The sequence below is a fragment of the Ambystoma mexicanum genome, chromosome 10 (genome assembly GCF_040938575.1).
Source record: "Ambystoma mexicanum isolate Mex_15411 chromosome 10, UKY_AmexF1_1, whole genome shotgun sequence".
NCBI classification, from domain to species: Eukaryota; Metazoa; Chordata; class Amphibia; order Caudata; family Ambystomatidae; genus Ambystoma; species Ambystoma mexicanum.
Window position 1 is genome coordinate 149,125,100 of NC_090932.1, and position 21,810 is coordinate 149,146,909.

Consider the following 21,810-nt stretch of genomic DNA (forward strand, 5'->3'; position numbering starts at 1 on the left):
AGCGCAAAGCAAAATCTTCAGGATCTCCAGGGGCTGTGAGAGTGGCAGAAGCGGAAACCAAACTATACAAAGCATGGGTTAAAGGCCACAGACTGTCTCTCTACCAACAAGATGCTGAAATCATTCTAAAAGCGATAAGTGGCAAGAACACAAAAGAATTCTGGAAAATCTTGAGAGCGGCTAACGAAACCCAAGAAAATACAATCATAAACGAGATTGGGGAAACTACTTGGACAAAACATTTCACTACTATGTACCAGGCACCAAGTTCCAACTTAAAATTACAGGTCGGAATGTCTACGGAGCCATGGATAATCATTGACGACCCACAGGAAATCCAAATGAAAATCAGAGGCTTAAAAAACTCTCACGCCCCAGGACCCGACGGGATCACAAACTCCGATCTAAAAACACTTGAAAATGAGTGGCCAAGCCTGCTAAGCAAAATCTTTGGCAGAAGTTGCAACTTAAAAACGATACCACCCTCATGGAAACAAGCAACAATCGTTCCAATATTCAAGAAAGGAGACAAAAAAGACCCGAAAAATTACAGACCGATTGCGCTCCTGGACGTCATCGGCAAAGTGTTTGGTTCAATGCTTCTCGATCGCTTCAAGATCTGGATGGAGGAATCACCCTGTAACGACCCACTCCAAACAGGATTCAAAAGAAACCTGGGCACGACAGCCAACATTCTAATGCTAAACGTGCTGAAAAACAGAGTACTGGAAGGAGGAACGAGAATTTTTGTGGCATTCATCGATCTGACACAAGCATTCGATCGGATAGACAGGGCCCGCCTATGGTCCAAACTGGAGACCTGGGAATGTCCACCGTCTATATTAAACCCGATCAAAGCACTATACACCGACACCTCAATACGCATCCGACTTGACCAAAACGGCCTGCTATCAGCACCCATCCCAACAGCGAGAGGAGTGAAGCAGGGGTGCCCGCTGGCCCCGGCCCTGTTTTTGGCATTCATTGGAGACATCCAAAACGAGGACCCAACAATTAGAGCATTTCCCCCAAAAATATGCAAAACCCCGATAACACGTTTGCTTTATGCAGACGACCTGGTCCTAATGGATCATACACCGATTGGTCTGCAGCGTCAACTGACAAAGCTCCAAGGGTATATGCAAGAAAACAAACTGGAAATAAACGTAAAGAAAACAAAATTCTTAGTACTGGAAAAAGCGACCAGGAAAACAGAAAAATTGAAACTAACTTTGGAAGGATCACTGATCGAGCGAGTGTTTAACTTCAAATACCTAGGAGTAACCCTAGACTCCTCTTCGCAAGACAAAGCCATGCAATCGGTCCTGATGTCCAAAGCCAACAAATTGGCAGCCCAAGCCAGGGCCATAGACAAAAAGTTTGGAAGATTCTCACTTATCCCTGTGCTAGAATACTACAAGAAAAAGGTGATGCCGACACTAACATATGGGGGAGATGCTATGATGAACTTACCACGATCCATTTGGACAAAAATTGAGGCAAAGTTCTGGCGAAAAGTCCTCAGTCTCCCAAACTCGACCCCAATAGCCTCAATTCGACGAGAGCTCAGTTTACCCTCTCTCAGAAGTTCAGTCTCACAATCGTCTCTAAGACTGTTCAGGAAATGCCGGATGGCTGAACCACCATCAATATACTTTCTCATCAACCTCGAAATAGAAAGGAATACAAGCAAAACCCTCAAAAAATGGAAAGAAGAAAACTTCAGCTTGCTAGAACAGGTCAATGCAGACGAAGAACAACTAATAAAGTACCCAAAGAGAACCTTCACCAAAATCAAAGAACTCGACTGGATAAGCACCCTGGAGACAGCAGGAAAAAACAAACTAACCTTACACCTGCCGTCAACCACGAAAAAACTCAATGAACTCCAGGAATATATAAAGAAGTTCCCATCCAGGAAAGGGAGAGACATGCTGATGAGAGCCCGTCTAAATGTCTTGCAGACAAATGAGATCCTGACAATTAGAGGCCAGTCGGAGAACAATAATTGTCGATTTTGTGAGACACAAGAAAAGGAAACAATCCGCCACTTGCTCCTAAAATGTGCCTCAAACCAACATATAAGAAGAAGATACTTAAAAGCAACCTTCTCAGATTTCATCATAGAGGACGAAGAAACATGTTGGTCTCGTTTGATTGGAGGCGACAAAACATCATGGCAAATAGCATCCTACAAAATCTTGGAAGCCATAAACTGGCCGATAAAGGCACATTTTTAGAGAGCTGTTCTCATTTTATCATCTTCTTTCCTTTTTATCTTCGCCACGCTTACAGACACAGACAGAAACCTCAAACTTTGTAAAAATCTTTTGATTAAATACAAATAAAAAAAAAAAAAAAAAAAAAAAAAAAAATATTGCACTGTCTATGAGCCTCATCATGAGTTGAGTGGTAGCCCTTAAAAGCGGTGGTAACAGTGTTACTGCTGCATTTAAGGGCTGGCACTATCACGAGTTAGGCGCTAAATGGGCTGTTTTACCTCCAGCTTTTTGCTGGAGGTGAAAATCCCATTTAGCGCCCTGTTTTCTGTGCAATTACCGCCGGCTGTATTAGCGTGCAGTATTTGTGCCTAAAATGCCCCATTGAATCCAGCAGACCCAATGGGGATTTACCGTTAACGTCCAATCCGTGATCCAGCGCTAATAGCACTGGACCAGTTGGCGCTAGCACAATTACAGTTGGGCGGTATTACTGCCAGGATACCACCAATTCATGACGAGGACCTTTGACTTAAAGAGCCTCATCATGAGTTGGACAGCATCCCGGCGGTAATACTGCTGGGATACCGCCCAACGCTAATAGCGCTACTGCAACTCGGTCTGGCGCAATTTGCGCCAGATCATGAGTTGCACAGAGCAGTAAATCCCCATTCCCCATAGGGGAGTGAGATTACCGCCGGCAGTAATTGGGCCGGCAGTAATGACCCCGAAAATGGCCAGAACATTTTCATTTTTACCTCAGGCAAAAAGCTGGAGGTAAAATTTCCATTTTCTGCCCAAGGACCTCATCACGAGTTGGTGGTATCCCAGCACTACCGCAACTTGGTCCGGCGCAATTTGCGCCGTATCACAAGTTGCAGCTAGCAGTAAATCCCCATTGCCCATTGGGTCCCATGTGCGATTACCACTGGCGGTAATAGTGCCGAAAACAGCCCGAAAATGGTCATTTTTACCACCAGCAAAAAGCTGGTGGTAAAAATGCCTTTGACCGCCCAACTCGTGATTTGGCCAGCCCTTAAATGCGGTGGTAATACAGTTACCGTCGCATTTAAGGGCTCAGGCCAAACTCGTGATGATGCCCAAAGATGGGATAGCTGCTGCTTACATGCTCCCTGCGTCCTATAGGAAAACTCCAAGGGGCTTGCCTGCAAATCCCCTGGAGCACAGCGAGGTGCAATCCGCCTGGGAAGTTCTACGCTCTGTTTTATGCCTCTTATTGCCCTTTTTAGTGATTTTGGGAGGTTGAGGTGGGGCACGGACTGACACGTTAGTGCCCGCTGGCCAAACAGTAATCTATCAATGCAGAATCTGGGTCTAAAGGAGGCTTTAAGGCAGACGATTTATTTGGTGTCAACGTTACATGCCTCCCACCACGCGTACATGGTGCACAGACATGTGCACTTCTTTGCAATACAATGCAAAAAAAATAAATCGTTTAAACGCAGGAACGCCCAGATTTGCATTTTTTGCACTTCGTAGTGCAAACCACAAAAATATATGGAGGGGACTGCGTGCAGTTAACACTTAAAGGCAAATGAGCCCCAAAATATTTGGGGGCAGCAACACCCAGGCTGCGTGTGATGTGCTCCTAGTCATCACCCGGCAAAGAGTTTGATGGGATGTTCCAGAATAAAAGACCTGCTCCTTCCCTGCTTGTAAAGGTTCCCTGCTTGTAAAGGTGGGGGCACAGAGTGATGATGCCGATGGTTGGAGAGGAGAGCAGATTGGCGCACGCGCATCAAGTTGGCCCTGGAAACAAGGCATCGAAAAACAGGAATCCTGGGCTAAAACGTTTCTGCTCGGGCACCAAGAGAAGGCTGAATGGCCCACCTAGGTAAGCCGTTTACCCTTGCGGTGACCAAAATGGAACGCAGTGGCGCAATCCATCTCCTTCGCCAGTGCAGTAGCTCAGTGGGTTAATATCTGGACTGCTTATGAGAAATCGACATTGCTCTCTTTCCATACTTGCGTGATGTGTCCATCTCCTCATTCAGACAACCACATGCACTAACCGATGTAAGCGACACCATCCACCCTCATTGTCCTGACCTCCTTTATCACATCACTTCAGGTTGAGTGAATGGTTCCCGTCCCACGTGCACTACATGAGGGTACCCTTTGCCCTCTTTTCTTTCCCCACCCCTTCCATGTCCCCCGCCCCACACTCCTGCTCACCTTTACCCACCAACCCCCTGGTTTGTTTGTGAAAGTTTTGCCTGTAGGACCATCAGCTTCCACTCCTTCCCAGGGGGAAGCTATGAAGGAGATATGCCTCTCCCAACTCCTGTACATGCCAAGGGACCGCATGTAGGACTGTACATGCCAAGAGACTTCATGTAGGATAGGGGGAGATGGGAAGGAGGGTTGTAGTATTGGGACGAGGAAGAAGGAGATGAAGTAATGAAGATTACCGGTAAGTAAGACAGACATCCGCCCCCCACTTCTCCACACTGTTCCTTAATTGCGTGAGCATATTTCCAAGCAGAGGGTTCTTGCTTCAGTCACATGACGACAAAAACACACCACAACCAGTAGTAAATGCTGAAACACAAGTTATTTGTCTGATCATTTGCTGAACTGAATTTCATTCTGTCTCAACACTGACAGCTGCTGTATACAATGGCGCTCAAACAATGGCCAGATTAAGTTCATCTAAAGGTTTGGTCAAAAACTATCCACCAAAGGATATATAAACGAAGGAGTGGATTAACTCTAGCAACACCTCCGATTAATTATTACATACACCAACCATGGTCATTTCTGAAACACTAGTTACATCCTGTTTGATTGGTCTTCTAAGCTATAAGGTCCTTTGTTATATGGACTAATACAATTGGTTGGCATGCTTGTGCCATGTCTGGAACATTTGGTTCATTTAGCAGCTCGTAAGCCAAGACCCAGGTGCAGGGAGATAGGGCATGAAGGTACCCCACCACCCAATTAGTCCACCATCTCATCACCCATGCCTTCTGCCATGAAATTGTCTTTGTACTTGGCGTTGCAGAGTATTCTCATCCTGAGAATGCACGGGAGTGAGGGCACTCGCTATCGTGTCTGGAACTCCAAGTTCAAGTTCTATTTCCATCCTTGGCTCACGTGACAAGAGACCACAATTTGCTCCATTCTGCAGCTTTTATATGGTTTAAATGAATCCAAACTTGGCATTCTTTGTATTAGTTCTTGCACCTTAACATGAGAAGATTCATCCTCCGCACACTCGTTCTCTTCAGAGTAGATATCTGACCCCGATTTCTAGGATCTTGACTTCAGGCCAGACAGCCTCGCCATGCAACTTCAGCTGCCTGTTATTCCACTGCGACACAGCTTTTCATTCCCTTTCATGTTTTTTTGCTTACATGATACCAATGTCCAGTTTCTATATTTGCCTGCATTCTATTCAATAATCATAGCTAGCTTATATGATGACTTGATCTACCCTGCGTTTCAGCGTCTGTACATTCATTGAACTTCTGTTTTCTGCAGCACTTCGTTAACGTGTAATCTTCTTTTAAACTTTAAGGTTCTTTTGATTCCTTTTACTTAGTCTCTTCTCCTCTAAGACCCATACATCATCTTCATTAGTATCTTGGGATATCGTGCACACTTTCTTATGATGTCATCAGTTCATTTTCTCAGCTCTTTGTCATATTCCTTGAGGGGGTTCCTCCAGTAGGTTGTCATCACTTCGGGGGTACATTCGATAGGTTTGTCTCAATGGATATCTCCTTCCAAATACCCACTGTTGTATTGGTAGGATAGCTGGTGTCAGACAAGGCACTGTCTTGTAAAAGCAAAAGGAAATATCGAGGCTGAGTACCACAAAAGGAAATACACCAAACGCAGGTTTACAAAGATACACAGATCTTTATTCTACAACTGAACCGTTTTCAAAGGAACAAAGTATCAGATAGCTATCAGGCCCTCAGGACATCACAGTGAATACCAGCTCATGCGGTTTGAAAAGTGAGTGGGGCTGTATATCAGAACATTCGCTCTTTTATACAATTTTGTAAGATGATGTCCAGCCCATTTACAGGTTAACCATTTTTCGGGCTAGGGGTTCATGCCGAGTTCGCTTCTAATTTATTCATCTATAGGCATATGGATTATTCCTAGTATATTCACAAATGGGTCACAATGGCAGCAGTGTGTTCTTTGGATTTAACATTAAGCTTTCATACATGTTTTTATACAATGTAGTCAAACAAGTGTTCACTTTCAATATTTAAACAACATTGTGCTTAATATATGCTCGCGGATCAGTTTCCTTGGTAAAGGTAATCCTCGATCTACAGGTCAACGAAGGACAAGGTCTCATTACTTGACCCTAACATTTGGCCTGCGGACAGTTTAAGCATTAACTTGCATGCAGAGGTCAAGACGGCCATGTTAAAACCAGAAGAACACTGTCCACCATTTTATAAAACAGGGTGACTTTGGAGTCAGAATCAAAATGGCGGATGATCCTAAAATGGCAGCTAAGTTGATCTAAAGTCAGAACCTTTGCAACGCGGATTTCTTCGTAGAGCGACTGGGCTTAGGCCAATATATACAATAAAGAGGCACAATATAATATCCCGTTCAACAGTCTCATGTCTCCAATACAAAGGGGGCGGGATCTTCTGCAGATATATACATCTGCTCCTCTATAATCTCTCTCTCTCTATTTATAGACATATAAAGGGGGAACTTTGTGGGTACAACTGCTAGTTATTTCAATAAAGGTTTGTATCCACAAACATATAAGTCTTCTTTGCAAACAAAGGGGGGGGTCTGGGAATCTCTCTACCAGCACGAACACAGCCCAATGACCTGTTCTTGGGTGAATAACCCCTGGGAGAGACTCTACCAAGTCTTTAGCTCACTGTCCTTTTCACAGAGAAGAAATGTCCCCGCATATCAGCCTTTGTCCTGCCCAGGGGCAGTCCAGCACCGAAATGCTAGGCAATTCTCCTCTGAACAAGAGTACCATCAGTAACCCCATACACGTGTTTCAGCCTTGTTGGGCATCATCAGTGAGGTGAAACTGTTGCCTCTCTAAGAACAGTGAGCAAGGGGTCCACGTCTGGATTGCCCTGTTAACGTAGGGTAAAACCCAAAGTTAATGTATGCAAACAAAGGGGGGTCTGGGAATCTCTCTACCAGCACGAACACAGCCCAATGACCTGTTCTTGGGTGAATAACCCCTGGGAGAGACTCTTCCAAGTCTTTAGCTCACTGTCCTTTTCACAGAGAATAAATTTCCCCGCATATCAGCCTTTGTCCTGCCCAGGGGCAGTCCAGCGCCGAAATGCTAGGCAATTCTCCTCTGAACAAGAGTACCATCAGTAACCCCATACACGTGTTTCAGCCTTGTTGGGCATCATCAGTGAGGTGAAACTGTTGCCTCTCTAAGAACAGTGAGCAAGGGGTCCACGTCTGGATTGCCCTGTTAATTTAGGGTAGAACCCAACAAGGCTGAAACACGTGTATGGGGTTACTGATGGTACTCTTGTTCAGAGGAGAATTGCCTAGCATTTCGGCGCTGGACTGCCCCTGGGCAGGACAAAGGCTGATATGCAGGGAAATTTCTTCTCTGTGAAAGGGACAGTGAGCTAAAGACTTGGTAGAGTCTCTCCCAGGGGTTATTCACCCAAGAACAAGTCAGTGGGCTGTGTTCGTGCTGGTAGAGAGATTCCCAGACCCCCCCTTGTTCTGAATAAATTAACTTTGGGTTTCACCCTAAGTTAACAGGGCGATCCAGACGTGGACCCCTTGCTCACTGTTCTTAGAGAGGCAACAGTTTCACCTCACTGATGATGCCCAACAAGGCTGAAACACGTGTATGGGGTTACTGATGGTACTCTTGTTCAGAGGAGAATTGCCTAGCATTTCGGCGCTGGACTGCCCCTGGGCAGGACAAAGGCTGATATGCAGGGAAATTTCTTCTCTGTGAAAGGGACAGTGAGCTAAAGACTTGGTAGAGTCTCTCCCAGGGGTTATTCACCCAAGAACAAGTCATTGGGCTGTGTTCGTGCTGGTAGAGAGATTCCCAGACCCCCCTTTGTTCTATATAAGTCTTCTTTGTCCGTGTCTCATTCCTGGTTCCTCACAATGTATACATTGTTTGGACGTTCCTCCTCGCAAACAGAACCAATGAGGCAGCCGAGATGTTCAAGGAGGAGAAGAGATTCTGGCTGCAGCTGGGGTGGAGGTCCCTGAAGCCGTGGCAGCGGATTGTAGAGGAGGAGGTGGCAGACGAGCTGGGACCATTGCCGCTAGCCCCCAGGTTGCTGCAGCACACACCAGTTTTCACACTGTTCATTTTCGGCATCTGGCAGTGCTGGGGCGGCCAGCCTTGGCGAGGGACCAGAGCATGTGGACGCTGTGTTACCCCGCATGTAGTGCCCCACCATGGCTTCACTGTGCATTAGCAATGGCATTTTGTGGCCAAACCCAGCGGAGAAGGGGCACTCAGAAATGAGGGGTATGCTGCCTTTTATCAAGAACCTCATATAATCTTGCCAACAGAACGGTCTGAATGTGATCAAGGACCAAGTGTCATACGGATCTGAACTGTGGCTGTGGGAGGTGGTAGGTGTCTCCTGTGTGTGACCTACAGAGACTTGGTTGACTTGGTGATGGTGGATACCTGGAATTGCTTTTCATTTCCTGGCTACCTGTGGCAGCCCGATTTATCCCTTGGGTCGAGCAGCGCATGTGTGCACCCTTTCTGGAGCCATTTATTTTGCCTGACCTGTTTTTTTGTAGATGCAGACACTGGCCCCCTACCTATATTGTCTGATATCCTGGGTTGGTGAGGCCTGTTTAAGTTGCAGAATTCGTCTGTCGTATTTTGCAAAATCCTCATGTTGGACAGTTTTCCTGAGCTCCACACACCATTTCTATCTTGATGGATTTCTTGTGTCCTTTTACTTCTTCTCTGTCCTGTGTTTTCTGTTAGCATTCCTCTTATTGTACCGTCCCATGTATTTTGTAAAGCACTTTGTTTACAGTTCTTCTATAGTGCTTTACACCAAACAAATGGAGATCAATGAAAAGTTTTATCATGATTAGTATTTCCAAAAATGTAGTCCCCCTCAGTGCAAGACCCATATGAATGTCATTTTACTGCAGCTCTCTGAGAATTACTCGCTGCCACTCTAGTTCCCATTCTTTCTCTTTTTTTCTATTCCCCCTAAAACTCTTGTATAGACCAAGTGATCTCCAATGATATGGTCCCATGTGGGAATGTGGGGGGATGTGGAGTGTGTATTTCGCCGGAGGTCATGGTTGACATAACTGGTAGCATACAATGGACAAGAGGGGCTTAAGCATTGTAAGCAGACTGCCGCTGATTTACAAGCGTTCTGACTGCTGTGAGACAGCCATGCTATCAAGAGAGACACAGACTCAAAAGTAAGAGTTTGGAAACCTTTATTGAAGAGCTTTATTGGGCTGGTGTAATACCTAACTGCCCCTAATTCTAATGGGGCTGTTCCCTCAACTGATGTTTCTGAAGGCTGTCTATGTCCGTAAGGCCAAAACCAAATCTCTCTGTCCCTACCTATGCTTGCCCTAATTCTTAGATGAAATGTGCTCTGGGGTCTGCTTAAATAACAATATGGTGGCTCAAAAAAATGCAAATAAAGACTGGTCTCAGGTAGCCTTAACATCAAGTGTAGTTCTGCCAATTTCAAAAATAATTCAACTCAAAAGGGTTTCCCTCATCATAGGGCTCTTGCAGCAAGCCAATGGGATCCCTTTCCCAAGCTTCGATCCTTCCAGTTCCAAACAAAAAAACATTTTCTGTTTAGGCCTCTCAGGGTTCCCTTCTCCAAGCTTACGTCCCTCTGGTTTGAAACATCAAACAAAAAATTCACCTGGTCAGGATGTACCCTTCAACATCTAGTACTTCAAGGGGGCAGTGTCGGAGAGTCCCCTTGTTTCCCTCTGACTTCTGACCCCTCTCTTTACACCTTGTATATTTCTTCTGGCACCTTTTCCCTCTGGTGCCTTTTCCACTCTGCTCTTGTTTCTCTTTCACCTCTTTCTATTTTGCTGTGCACACTTGCACCTCCTTTTCCCTTTATTGTGTCTCTTGCACACTCCTCTTTCTTTGCCATGCCCCTGGCACACTCTTCTCACTTGATCGTGCACCCTTGCTCCTTCCTTTTTCTACTTTTGGGTCGCTCGTACCCAGTGGTGTAACTTTGATGAAAATGTTGGGGGGAACGTGACATCTGAATAAAAGGTGCCCAAGCCAAATGAATGGGGACAAAATGGTGTGCCATGAAAGTTGGGGGTGGACAAACACCCCTGCCCCTCCCTAAAATTACGCCCATACTCGTACCCTCTTTTCTGGTTTTGGGTTGCTTGCACCCTCTTTCCTCCTTCCGGGTCGCTTACATTCACTTTGCTTTCCACTCTCTTTATTCTACTTTTGGGCCACTTGCACCCTCTTTCCTGCTTTCGGGTCGCTTGCACCCTCTTTGCTTTCCGCTCCCTTTAAATTCACTCTTTCTGTCTTTCTCTGTCTTGGCGCCACCTGCACACTGTTTCTCTGGTTTTCCTCACTTTCATTTCTCCTTTCCAAATAATGCGCTACTTGCATCTTTAAGCACTTTTGCTCCCGCTCCAACCACCCGCACGCTACCTAGTTTATCTCTCATTCCTTGCAAAACTCAGCCCATAGCGTAGTGCTGGCGAGCAGGTCCTCTGGATCTGTCGGTTCGAGGTCAGGGTCTTGCCACCTGCCCCTCCGATACCTCTAGGACTGGCACATGTCTTAGAGGAACGAGCACTGGCCTGGACACAGCCAGCAGCTGGCTGCACGCCTCACTCCGGCTTCCTGGAGACACAGCTCCCTCGCCACAACCTCTCTGACACACTGCTCCGCTCCGCTCTCCTGCCAATATTTCATGCTTCTTTTGCTGCAGTCTACTGCAGCAACTGCTTCCTCGCGTCAACTTCCAACCAGCAACTCCAGCTCGCAGAACCACACCTTTTATACGTGAGAGTCAAGTGGAGTCAGGTGTGCATAGTTAAGGTAAATGCCTGACCTTGCCTGACTCTATTAGTAGGACCACCAAGTGGAGAAATGTAATTGGCCTCTCCCTGCATCCCAATGTTGTGCCTCTGGGTAATCTTTATTATTCTCGGTCGTCTCTTCCCCGTCCCAGTACTTGTTGGAAACTGGGAACGGGAGATGGGATAAGATTGAAAATACTTTCTGTGGGCCGAAGGAGCATAGAATGATGGAAAGAGGAAAAAAGGGAATCCCCTGGCCTTGATTGTCTGTGATGGGGTGATCCTCCCTTTTAAAGTCGTTCTCAGCTCCTGGGATTTTGTTATGAAGGCCCTGGTGTTGCCAGCAAACCCTATGATCTGGAATAGTGGGCGTTGGATAGGTTTTACGGTCAAGGCTCGACCTTTGTTTCTTCTGATCCCCCTTTTTCTCTGCCTCTATTCTGGAGCGATATCCTTGCCTCCTTCTTGGATCCAGGACAGTGGGACTTGTATATCCCATGAAGGCTTCTGGGACTTGCTCCTCTTTGCCTCTTCTCACTTTGGGATACTGCATCTCCCCTGGGTTTCTTCCATGGTCACAACCCCGGACTCCCCTACCCAGGTGACCCTCCCTCGCTTGTCCACCCCTAAGGTTGAGATCCAAAAGTGATGGCCCTCCCCAGGCCACCTGAGTAGAGGATTCTCGGGGTCTACATGGGAGAATACCTCCAGGTTTCTCACACCGCTTTGTACGGAATCTCTGCTGTCCGTCAAAGAGCATGGTTAGAGAATATTGACTAGCGTGAGTGAGACACCTTCATAGCAGGAGCGAAGATGTAGCCTCCAAAAGTGCTGAAGGATTGGCGGCAAATGAAGGTAGGGGTGCAGATGGGCTAGTGCGAAAAGCACAGTCATCGTGGGCACCCTAGGGGCTCCTAGCAGAGGCCGGCAGGGGGGTGGGAGAGAGATATTTACTGGAACTGATGGTCCTACAGCGGTCGGAGTTGTCGTAAGGTTAAAAGCACATACCAGAGGTGAGGGTGCCGGGAGTGCCGAGAGAACCACCCAGTATGAGCAGTTTTTGCCCCTGCCCATATTATGCCATATTATGCCCAGAAGCATTCAGCGATGTGCAGTGTTCGTTTGAAGAATGTTTTATGACTGAGTATGCAAAGGGTGTTATTTTGAATGTAATTGATCCTTGCATGTTTATACCATCCAAATAAATGTCCCCGAACATTCAGGTCTGGGGCTGTTTTGGATTGTTCATAGTCGAAGATTATATGCTTAAGTAATCGGAACCATTTCAAGATATGTTTGTGGCCCATTTACAGAGTTTAGTGATGAAGCCTTCGGACAAAAATTAGACAATGTACTAAACTCATTCAGAAAACTCAATTGGTTGTCTCTTAGTGTGGTACTTTTCTGTCCATTGTAAAACGTCATGTTGCGGAACTCTGCCAAAATCCTGGCTGTTGAGCCCTAGAGGGAATTTGGGTGAAAATCTAGCAGACCTTAATTTTTGGTCTTATTAGACATTGGAATTACTTATTTTGTTTTTCATGTTGCTGAGATGCTCCTCTCTCCCCCTTCATCAAAAAAATATGTTCGCAGTGAAGCCCATATGTGCATGCAGTATTTGAACAGATCAACTGGAACACTGCGCGCGCCACAGCTCTTGTAGCGGTATACGCATCAATTGCCTCATGTCCTTCAGACAGGGTAATTGACCTTACTTTTCTAGCATTGTCCAGCAACGCATTCGGAAAGCAAGGGCATAACTGAGCAGCATCTAAAGACTATATTGCAAGGCAGGCATGATTACTTCAAAGAGAATTCACTGAATGGCTCTTTTTGGATTGCCTCAGTAATTGCACAGACACTTCGTATAGTTTTGGCGTTTACATTCTGGGAAGGAATGAATTCATCAAAATCCTTGTTGGCCCAAGTTCTGGTACCTTTTTACACCTTGTAATGTATGCAATAGTACATTCCTTCCGCCATGTATGGACATGGTTTGAATTTGCATGGATGCCTATGGAATCCTCCTGCTCTGAGGATGTGTAAAAGCAGGTGGATTCCATAGAAATCCATAGGCTCTTGAACTACTTCTAAATTGCATATTGGTGATGCTGCCAGATTTTTATGGCGGAGCGGATGACAAATTTGGACATTACAAACCGTGCCCCTGCTTCGCGATATAAATCAACCAAAATCAGATGATGTGCAACGCATATTTTTAACATTTTTCTTTTTTATGTTGCACATTGAGTGTTCATCAGTGCCACTAATCGTCTGCAGACTCTCAATGCAGTTCCCTCTCCGGTCTGCAATAATGGAAGCACACCTTTTGCATTGGAGTTCGGCATATATGCTTTAGTAACACTGCTTCACTTTCCTTAACTTGGCTTGAAGCTTCTTGGCTGAAATCAATGACATAGGTCTGGAGTTGGAACATAGCCGATATGCTGCTATGCTCCAGAAAAGTTTGGTGCTCTAGCGCATGCCCCCTGAATGAACAGAGTAGGGCTCTGAGGATATGGAGCGGCTGCTGTCCTCCAGAACCTTCTCTTTCTAGATCCCTAGTTGCTCACTGCGACCTCCTAGATTTAACATTTCAAATAAATGCAGTCAAGTGTTTATGATCAAGAAAGATTGGAATGCAAGTGAAAATATCATCAAGATGTGCACTGAGATAATTAACTTCTCTTTTGCTTGCTTGTTTTTTTTTCTCTTGTTAAACATTTAGATGAAAACACTTATACATACTAACATTCGAGAAGGGATCAAGCATTACTATGATGATCTGGATTTTAAGAATATTTTGGACTTCATTCAAGAAAAGGTCTGTGTACTCTGTGGGGTTTCTAGAATTATGAGTGGGTAACTTTATCTAACAATTTCAGAAATCTGTGCATTTAATGTAAGGATGTACTTCCCTGCTTAATGTTTGTGTGCACCATCCTTAAACAGGTCTACCAGGGGGATTTAATACCATTTGCCAGACACTGTTTAGACCTGAGATGAATCAGTGACCATTTGTACAGACTTCAGATGGAGGCGGCAGGTCCTAGGCACAGAAAGACACTGCCGAAGAAGTGATACCTAATAAACAATAAAGTTTGTTTCCTATTAACGAGTAATAAAAGATGCTTGAGGATGGCAAAGAACTTGGGGAAATGGTGCAGTTCTAAGGGAAGCTTGGGAATTCTCTGACACACAAGCGCGGAGATGGTCAATCCAGTGAAAATATACACAACTCCTCGTAGCTGCCAAAATGTGAATTTGAAGAAGCTCCTTGAATCCCAATGTTGCAGGCACTGCTACTGTGAAGAAACGGATCTACAACAGTATTAACTTGCTGTATAGGTGCCTAACAAGTGAACAATAAAATAAATACACATCTAGTGCACGGGTCTGCAATTTGTAACTCTCCAGATGTTTTGACCTACGACTCCTATGACCCCTCACCGTTGACTATGCCAGCAAGAGCTGATGAGATGGTTGTGGCAAAACATTGGGGAGCCACATGTTGCAGACCCCTAAGCGAGGTTAGACACGACGGTCTTTTGAATCATTTTTAACATACCGCTTTGATGGCTAGATTTATGAATCTTAATTTCTGTTGCCCAGCTTCGGGCAAGCACTCTTCTATCATTAGTATGCACTTGCATGCATGGTTACCTTCTTGCTAGCATGCACCCTCTTTTGCTTTATCTTTGGAAGGGAAGGAAGGCTATTGGCGTATTCATCGTTCCTTCATATGTTTTACACATGGTCAATCTTAACTTTCTTCACTACTACTTATTAGGCAAGTAGGACAAACATTATGGTTGTTGGTTTCAGTTTAACAAGTCATCCCATAAAAGTGAAATAAATTCACTTGCGGCCTCAATCTCAAAGCGAGTTCTAATTGTGTAACATTGCAACTAATGATGATGGTGCAAGACCATGTCCAGTTACCCTGGAGGTACAGCTAGCATGCCTCATCGAATCACTTAACTGCTATGTTGCTTTTAAGTGCCGAGGAGGAGATTGCTCGTCCTAGGTGCGTGGGGAATCCAATTGGGCTCATTTGTTTGGGCAGTGAAGTGTTAACCAGTATGCCTGCTGTACAGCAGCCTCTGAAGCATCAAAGCAGGATTGCAAGCGAGGTAGAACGTCACGGAGGAAGATGGCGAACGGAGGAATGGAAAGATGAAGGAAATGAGGAACTGTACGAAGGGGCGGAAGGTGAGGAAGGGTTGGAGTGTGAGAGGTAGAAGAGCGAAATGGAGGCAAGAAGGAGGATGGCATGAGAAACTTAGGAGAGAAAGGGCACCTACATTTAGGAAGGGAGCTCCGAGTACAGGCAGCTGTGGATCCCAGGAGACTTGAGTGAGCAGGGCTGATTCCCTTCATAGACTGGACTGCCACAGCTAGCTGCATGTGGCAGTTTGGGCAGTTTGGGTGCTTCGGCTGAGGCATAGTGAGGTGACCTTTTGAAGGAGCCGGCTAGTGTTGCTTTCCCTGTCCGTTGTGAATTTAGGAAGCAGCCTTTCCCGAGCATATTGGCCTATTGATCATCCTAAACCGAGAACTGGTGGAATTAAAACTGTCTGCGTTGCGCTGGACGGGGGCTGGGCTCTATGTTGAGCAGGATTCTAGCAGTGCACTGCAGGACTACTATTGTTTTATAGTTGCCATGTGTAATCCATCGAGGAGGTATTTGTTTTATTGGAGACTGTGTGAAGTAGTTGCCCGCCAGTCCTTGCTGGTGGATGGTGGAGTTGCCAAGGGGTACTGGAGGCCTCCAAGTGATGCTAAACCCATGACAGTATTGGGAGGCCTCACACCATGCCACACGCAGGATACAGGGCTCATCACATGGCTACCACAGATGCTGGAAACCCTCTAAGGGAATTGAGGAGTGGCAAGCCAAAGTGCAAATTCCCACTTGGCTCCTCTCATGCAGGTACATAAATCTCATATAGGGGCAGTAGCGGGACCTGAACCAGAAGATGGAACACTGCCAATATAATGGGCACCGTCCAAAGGCTCCACATTCATACAGCTAAGACTGGTTAGGTTCACTGCAAAGGCAAGGCCTGGGTGTGACAGGAAGAGGGAGGACCACCCAAAGGGAAGGATGAGGCGAATCCAGGTGCCACATCAGAGCTGTAAACCATCCCCAGGGACAAGTCTATTTGCCAATCCCCATCTCATCTACCAGAGGAAACACACCTGCGATACCTTGAACCAGAGAGAGGTTTGTAGGCACAGCTAACACCGTATAAAAGGTAGGGCCTATGACAGAAGGTGGTGGAAGTTGAGAGGATGAGTTTCGCTCATTGAGAGTGAGTTGGAGAGGTGAACAAAAGGAACAAGACAAGGATCTGGAGAAAGAAGGCTGGAGGAATGCTGCTGGATGCTGGTGAGAGCAGGAGACAAGAAATTCGAGGAGAGTTCCAGAAGGCTGGGGTAAGAAGGGAGACCAATCGATCCTTATGGGAATCTTAGCTCTGTGGAGAACTAACCCCTCATCTTTTTGGCCTTCCTCCAGAGGCTGGGCCGCTCATATTAGTATTGTGACAGGTTCTGGATGATCAAAAGCCACCAGTGAAAACACAGAAACTTTGTTCAAAAAATGACTCATTGGCCCTCATTTTCAGTCCGGCAAACTACAGGTCTGCCGGTAAGGCCAGTAAACTACCAGCAGATTTTTCACTGAAGTACCGGCACCGTTACCAATGGTGCTGGTGCCTCATTGTTCCCATTCCCGTGAGGTCTCCATGGGAATGGCAACATAATGTTTCTCTGCAGCCTGTAATATCCCTGCATATCGGGCGGCGGAAACCGTAAACCGAAGTTGCAGGCTACATCCATAATGAGGGCCATTGGCTCAATAGCAACTTAAGGGGAATTCCAATTAATTCCAGAGTTGTCTTTATGGCATGAAGAGTGGAATAAACTGGGCGCATTACTAAAACTCTTAGGAGTGATTGTATTGTAGGATAATGTAATTCTCCTGTGGTGCTCATTTGTTGAAGTCTAATTTGGTGTCTTACTTAAGGGGCAATGGAATTCTAGCTCTACTTCTGTATTATTTCTATCCCCCAAGTTCTCAAAGAGCAATTACCGTAACTGGGGAAGTTGTTGCCCCTATTTCATGCGGAAAAGCACCTAAGCAAACCTTTGATTACTTTAGCAAATTGGTATGAGCCACTTTGGGATTTAGAAGAAGTTTATTGACTTGCAGTCGGTTATCGGCAGCTTGAACGAGTCCTTAGCAACAGCAGAATTCTATTTTGGAGGCAGAGAAAACTATCTTTAGCTTGACCGATTCTGAGGTGACCCACTTTCCTCAAGATTTTATCTTGGAATATAGCTGAGCTAGGCAACCTGCTAGATGATGCTGACCTACTGACTTTGTTTAATTCATGCAAGATATGGCTGTAGGAACCTTACCACTGAATATGGTAGGTGGTGAATTGACCATTCTGACCTAATCCTGCATTCATATTTGTATTGGTGTGGGGGGTGAGATCGATCAAGAGTGGAGTCCCCATAGATGTATCTGATAAAAGCATCCAGCCTCGTTTGCCCAGTGTGGGTTGCAGGGCCAGGAGGCTTGTTTTTGGTGGAAAACTGGAGCCTGGCAAGTCATGGAAGATGCAAAGGCTAAACAGATGAGGGGAGTGGTGAGGTGGCAGCATTGGAGAGCAGGAAGAGGTGGGGAGAGCTAAGAGGCTCAAGGAGGAGTTAGTAACAACAGAAGGGGAAAGGCAGATGGAGGTTATCTCAGTTAAGATGATGGAGGTAATTATAGAGGGACATCGAAGACGGAAGGAGGCTGTGAGTGTGACAGAGCAGCTGGTATCATCAGAATGGGATGGGTTGCAGGAGGTGGTAGTGACTGGGAAAAAAACGGATGTTTGTAAGGGGGAGGTGGTTGCAACTGAGGAGGAGGAAGTGGTAATGGCTAAGAAGCATGAGGAAACCTCAGGGTAAATGTGTGATTAGAAGGTGGAGTAAGGTGGTATGGAGTAGATGGGAGGTGTAATATCAGAGGAAGAGGAGGATACCCCAAAGGAGGTAACACGCAGTGTAGAGGGGGATAGAGCGGTAGCCGCAATGTACAGGGAGACCAGAGCAGACTAGGAGGTTGCATCTTAAAAGGTAGGAACCGAGACCTGAACATAAGATGATGAGTGGGATGGAGGTGAAGGAGGAACACCACATAGAAAGCCGGAGCAAGCACATTTTGGTGGAACTGGTCAGGCATAGGCAGGATCATACAGTGGAAGTGGGAACAAGTGGGGTCAGGGAGATGAGTGTGTGTTTTAGAAAGGTGGGAGAAGAAAAACTGGAAGGGAACTAGATCCATCTTTAGATCTACCTGTGTAAAGACTGGAGGGGGGCTCTGTACTTCTGGTCTCTATATGGCAGAGGAGAGGCACAGAGGACCCCAGCCAAGATTCTCTATAGGGTAGCGCTGGTCGAGCAATCAAGGCCTAGCTTCTCAGGAGGTGATGCAGGCGGGTTCTTAAGTACAGTGTAGTCCCAAAGCCCCCACAAAGGAATGTCCACACACTGTATTAGTTAAAACGGTCTTTATATAATTAATATTTAAGGTTATGTACACTATCACAATAACTCACTTTGTGCTCAGAAAATCAACAATGGTAAATATATACAGTTCTAAAGTGGTACCACAATTATTATCAGATCTCATTAAAGTGCATAAACTATACTCTGGTGAAATGTCACACAGATCACTTAATAAAGGCTACCAACAATAGACATAGGAGGAAAGCAGTTGGTTAGAACAATTGGCAGAATACTGGCCTCTACCGTTAAACACAGTTCTGTGTGGAGATCCCCCCCCACCTGGGCAACCTGTAAAATAAAGGTATAACACAAGTCCAGTCCATATATTGTTCTATAAGTCTTATTTCCTTCTATAATGTTTCTACCCCCCACCCCCCAATGTACCTGGTAGAGCAGAGTTCTTCGAAGAGGTGTCGATGGATCCTTCTTGAGTGACTCCCTTTAAAGCAGGAGCCACGGATCATCGAGAGGCATTGAAGAAAGTGAACTTGGCGTCGATGAAAAGTTTGAGGGTGCCAAGACCACAGCGTCGATCCAGGCGGTGCTTGTCGGCGACGTCCTGCGAGGATGAGGTGTGCAGGGCACCTCGGGAATTGATAGTTCAGGACCGCAAAGAGTTTCTGAAGAACTGTGAAAAGGGCGTCAAGTCGTCGAAGTCTTTGTGGTTTTTGGGTGGCGGGAAACCCACCGGCGGATTCTCCTCGGCGCATCGTCTGCATCCTCGACTTTCTCCGGTGGGACTAAGCGGTCGACGGTGCGGACAAGGGAGTCCTTCGATTCAACAATCTTAGGCAAAGGAGCGGGCGGCTCCGGTCATGAGCGGCACAGCATCCAGCGGTCCCCTCTTCTGGGCAACACGGCTTCGACGGGCCTCCAGTGGTTACGGCGATACTCCGAACCCTGGTCGACGGCAATGGACTTCGACGGCGTCGATGTCTGGGTGATTCACTTCGTTCTCCTCGGCGGTCCCTGTCTCCGGTCGGCAGCCTTTCGAGGGTCTGACTTCCAGGGAGCTTCGGCAAAGGTTGGCGATGCTCGATGGCCCCTCGGAGCATGGGAGGAGGGTGCCTAAACAGGTCCTCTCTCGGATCAGTCCTCAGCGAACTCGACAGCTTTCGGATCTGGTCAAAGCAAATGCAGCAGCAGTTTTTCTTCTTCCAGCTGGGCATCAAGGATAAGCAGTTCCAGTTACTCTTGAAGGGTCAACTCGGCTTCTGAACAATTTCCAGTGGTGAGAAGTCCCCAGATATACCATTCTGTCTCTCTTCCACACTGCTGGGTCACTCTCAGCAGCCTATCGTACAGAAGGGCATTCATGCAGTCTGTCAGCCAATTAGGCATACAGAGCATTCAGGCCATACTCCTCCCTCTCAGACACTCACAAAAAGGAATGTGGATTGGGACAAGTACCTAGCCATTCAACACTACACACTGCATTCATGCCAGTTTTGGGCAGGGCTGTCTCAGTCTTAGTCTCTCATACCAGAAACCAGATATCCACAACAAGAAGTGCATATTGGTCACACACTCCATTCACCCAGGTCCCACCCACAGGGTGTACCCACAACATACAGCCACTGGGAAGGCTCCAGCCAGTCTCGCCTGGACTTCACAACAACACCATATATGGAACTTCCACCCAAAAGCCAGTCAGGGGGAAGGGACGGAGTCAGGGCTTCCCAGCACTTTGGGAAAACAAGGTAACAGGCAATAGAAAGCAAGTGGCCACAGGGGACATCTTGTGTCCTATCAGGAATCAACTGATTCCAATGGCAGGGCCTGGCTATCCCAAAATGGAAGATACTCAGAGCACCTGTCAAATTCAGCATGGAGCTGCCACCAGCCCATGCCCTGCTCTGTGGGCCGCACACAGGTGCCCAACAACATTCACTAGGGGCACAGGGATGCACCCCCTCCCATGGTGCCATAAGGGTATCCTAGGGGTCTGTACACCAAACCAAACATGGACTCCTGGGCATAAAACAATACAGAACACAAATGAAAAAGGACTACAGGACAAGGATAGAGGCCCTGTCCCTCAAATGCATTTCCAGCATCACAGTTGCCCCCCCCCAGACTGAAGTTAGGGTGCCTAATCTCCTACGAGATAGACACCCTCATCCAGAAGGTCAACATACCTTCTGGAAAGGCCATCTGCATTATCGTGACTCTTCCCTGGTCTGTGCTCTATGGTTAAGTCTAGCCCTTGAAGGCTAATGGACCACCTGAGCAGTTTCGGGTTTTCACCCTTCATCTGCATAAGCCACTTCAGGGGCTTATGATCTGTTTGGACCTTGAAGGTAGACCCCGTAAGGTAGGGCCTAAAACGCCTAAGGCTCCAAACTATACTGAAACATTCCTTTTCAACAGCAGCCCACCTAAGTTCTCTACCCTTTGTCATCTAACTGGGACAAGATAGCTCCCATTCCGGTGTTGCAGACATCCGTCTGGATGATAGAGTTTGCTGTAGTCAGGCGCACACAACACAGGTGCCCTACACAGACATTCTTTCAAGCCATCAAAGGCCCTCTGACAGTCTTCAGTCAAATTAACCTCCCTAGGCTGTTCGGGTGAAATCAGAGCTGTCAGTGGTGCAGCTATGGTTCCATAGTCAGCAATGAAATTGCGATAATACCCAGTGAGGCCCAAAAAGGCACCCACCTGGGTTTGAGTAGTGGGAGTCATGTACATCCTGTACTTTACTGCGGAGAGGTTGGATTTGACCCCCTCCTACCTCATGACCAAGATACATGACTTTCCCTGAGCTATCTGGCACTTGGTGGCCTTGATAGTGAGGTTAGCCCTTTTCAAGGCCTGCAACACCTTATCCAGATGTGTCAAATGCTCTTCCCAGGTGGAACTGTAGACGGCAATGTCATCCATGTAGGCCACACAGAGGGTCTCCAGCCCACTGAGCGCATGATTGACCAATCTCTGGAAAGTGGGAGGGGCATTCTTCAACCCAAAAGGCATGACCCTAAACTGTTAGAGT

At 46.6% G+C, this 21,810-nt stretch overlaps 1 protein-coding gene across 2 annotated transcripts in view; it reads left to right on the forward strand.

The window, feature by feature from the left end:
- Positions 1 to 21,810, forward strand: part of LOC138491235 (tetraspanin-15-like) — a 290,383-nt gene that overhangs the window by 145,487 nt on the left and 123,086 nt on the right. For both annotated transcript variants that reach the window (XM_069617633.1, XM_069617634.1), the window contains exon 4: positions 13,978 to 14,073. In XM_069617633.1, coding sequence (XP_069473734.1) covers positions 13,978 to 14,073 — 96 coding nt within the window. The remainder of the gene's footprint in view (positions 1 to 13,977; positions 14,074 to 21,810) is intronic.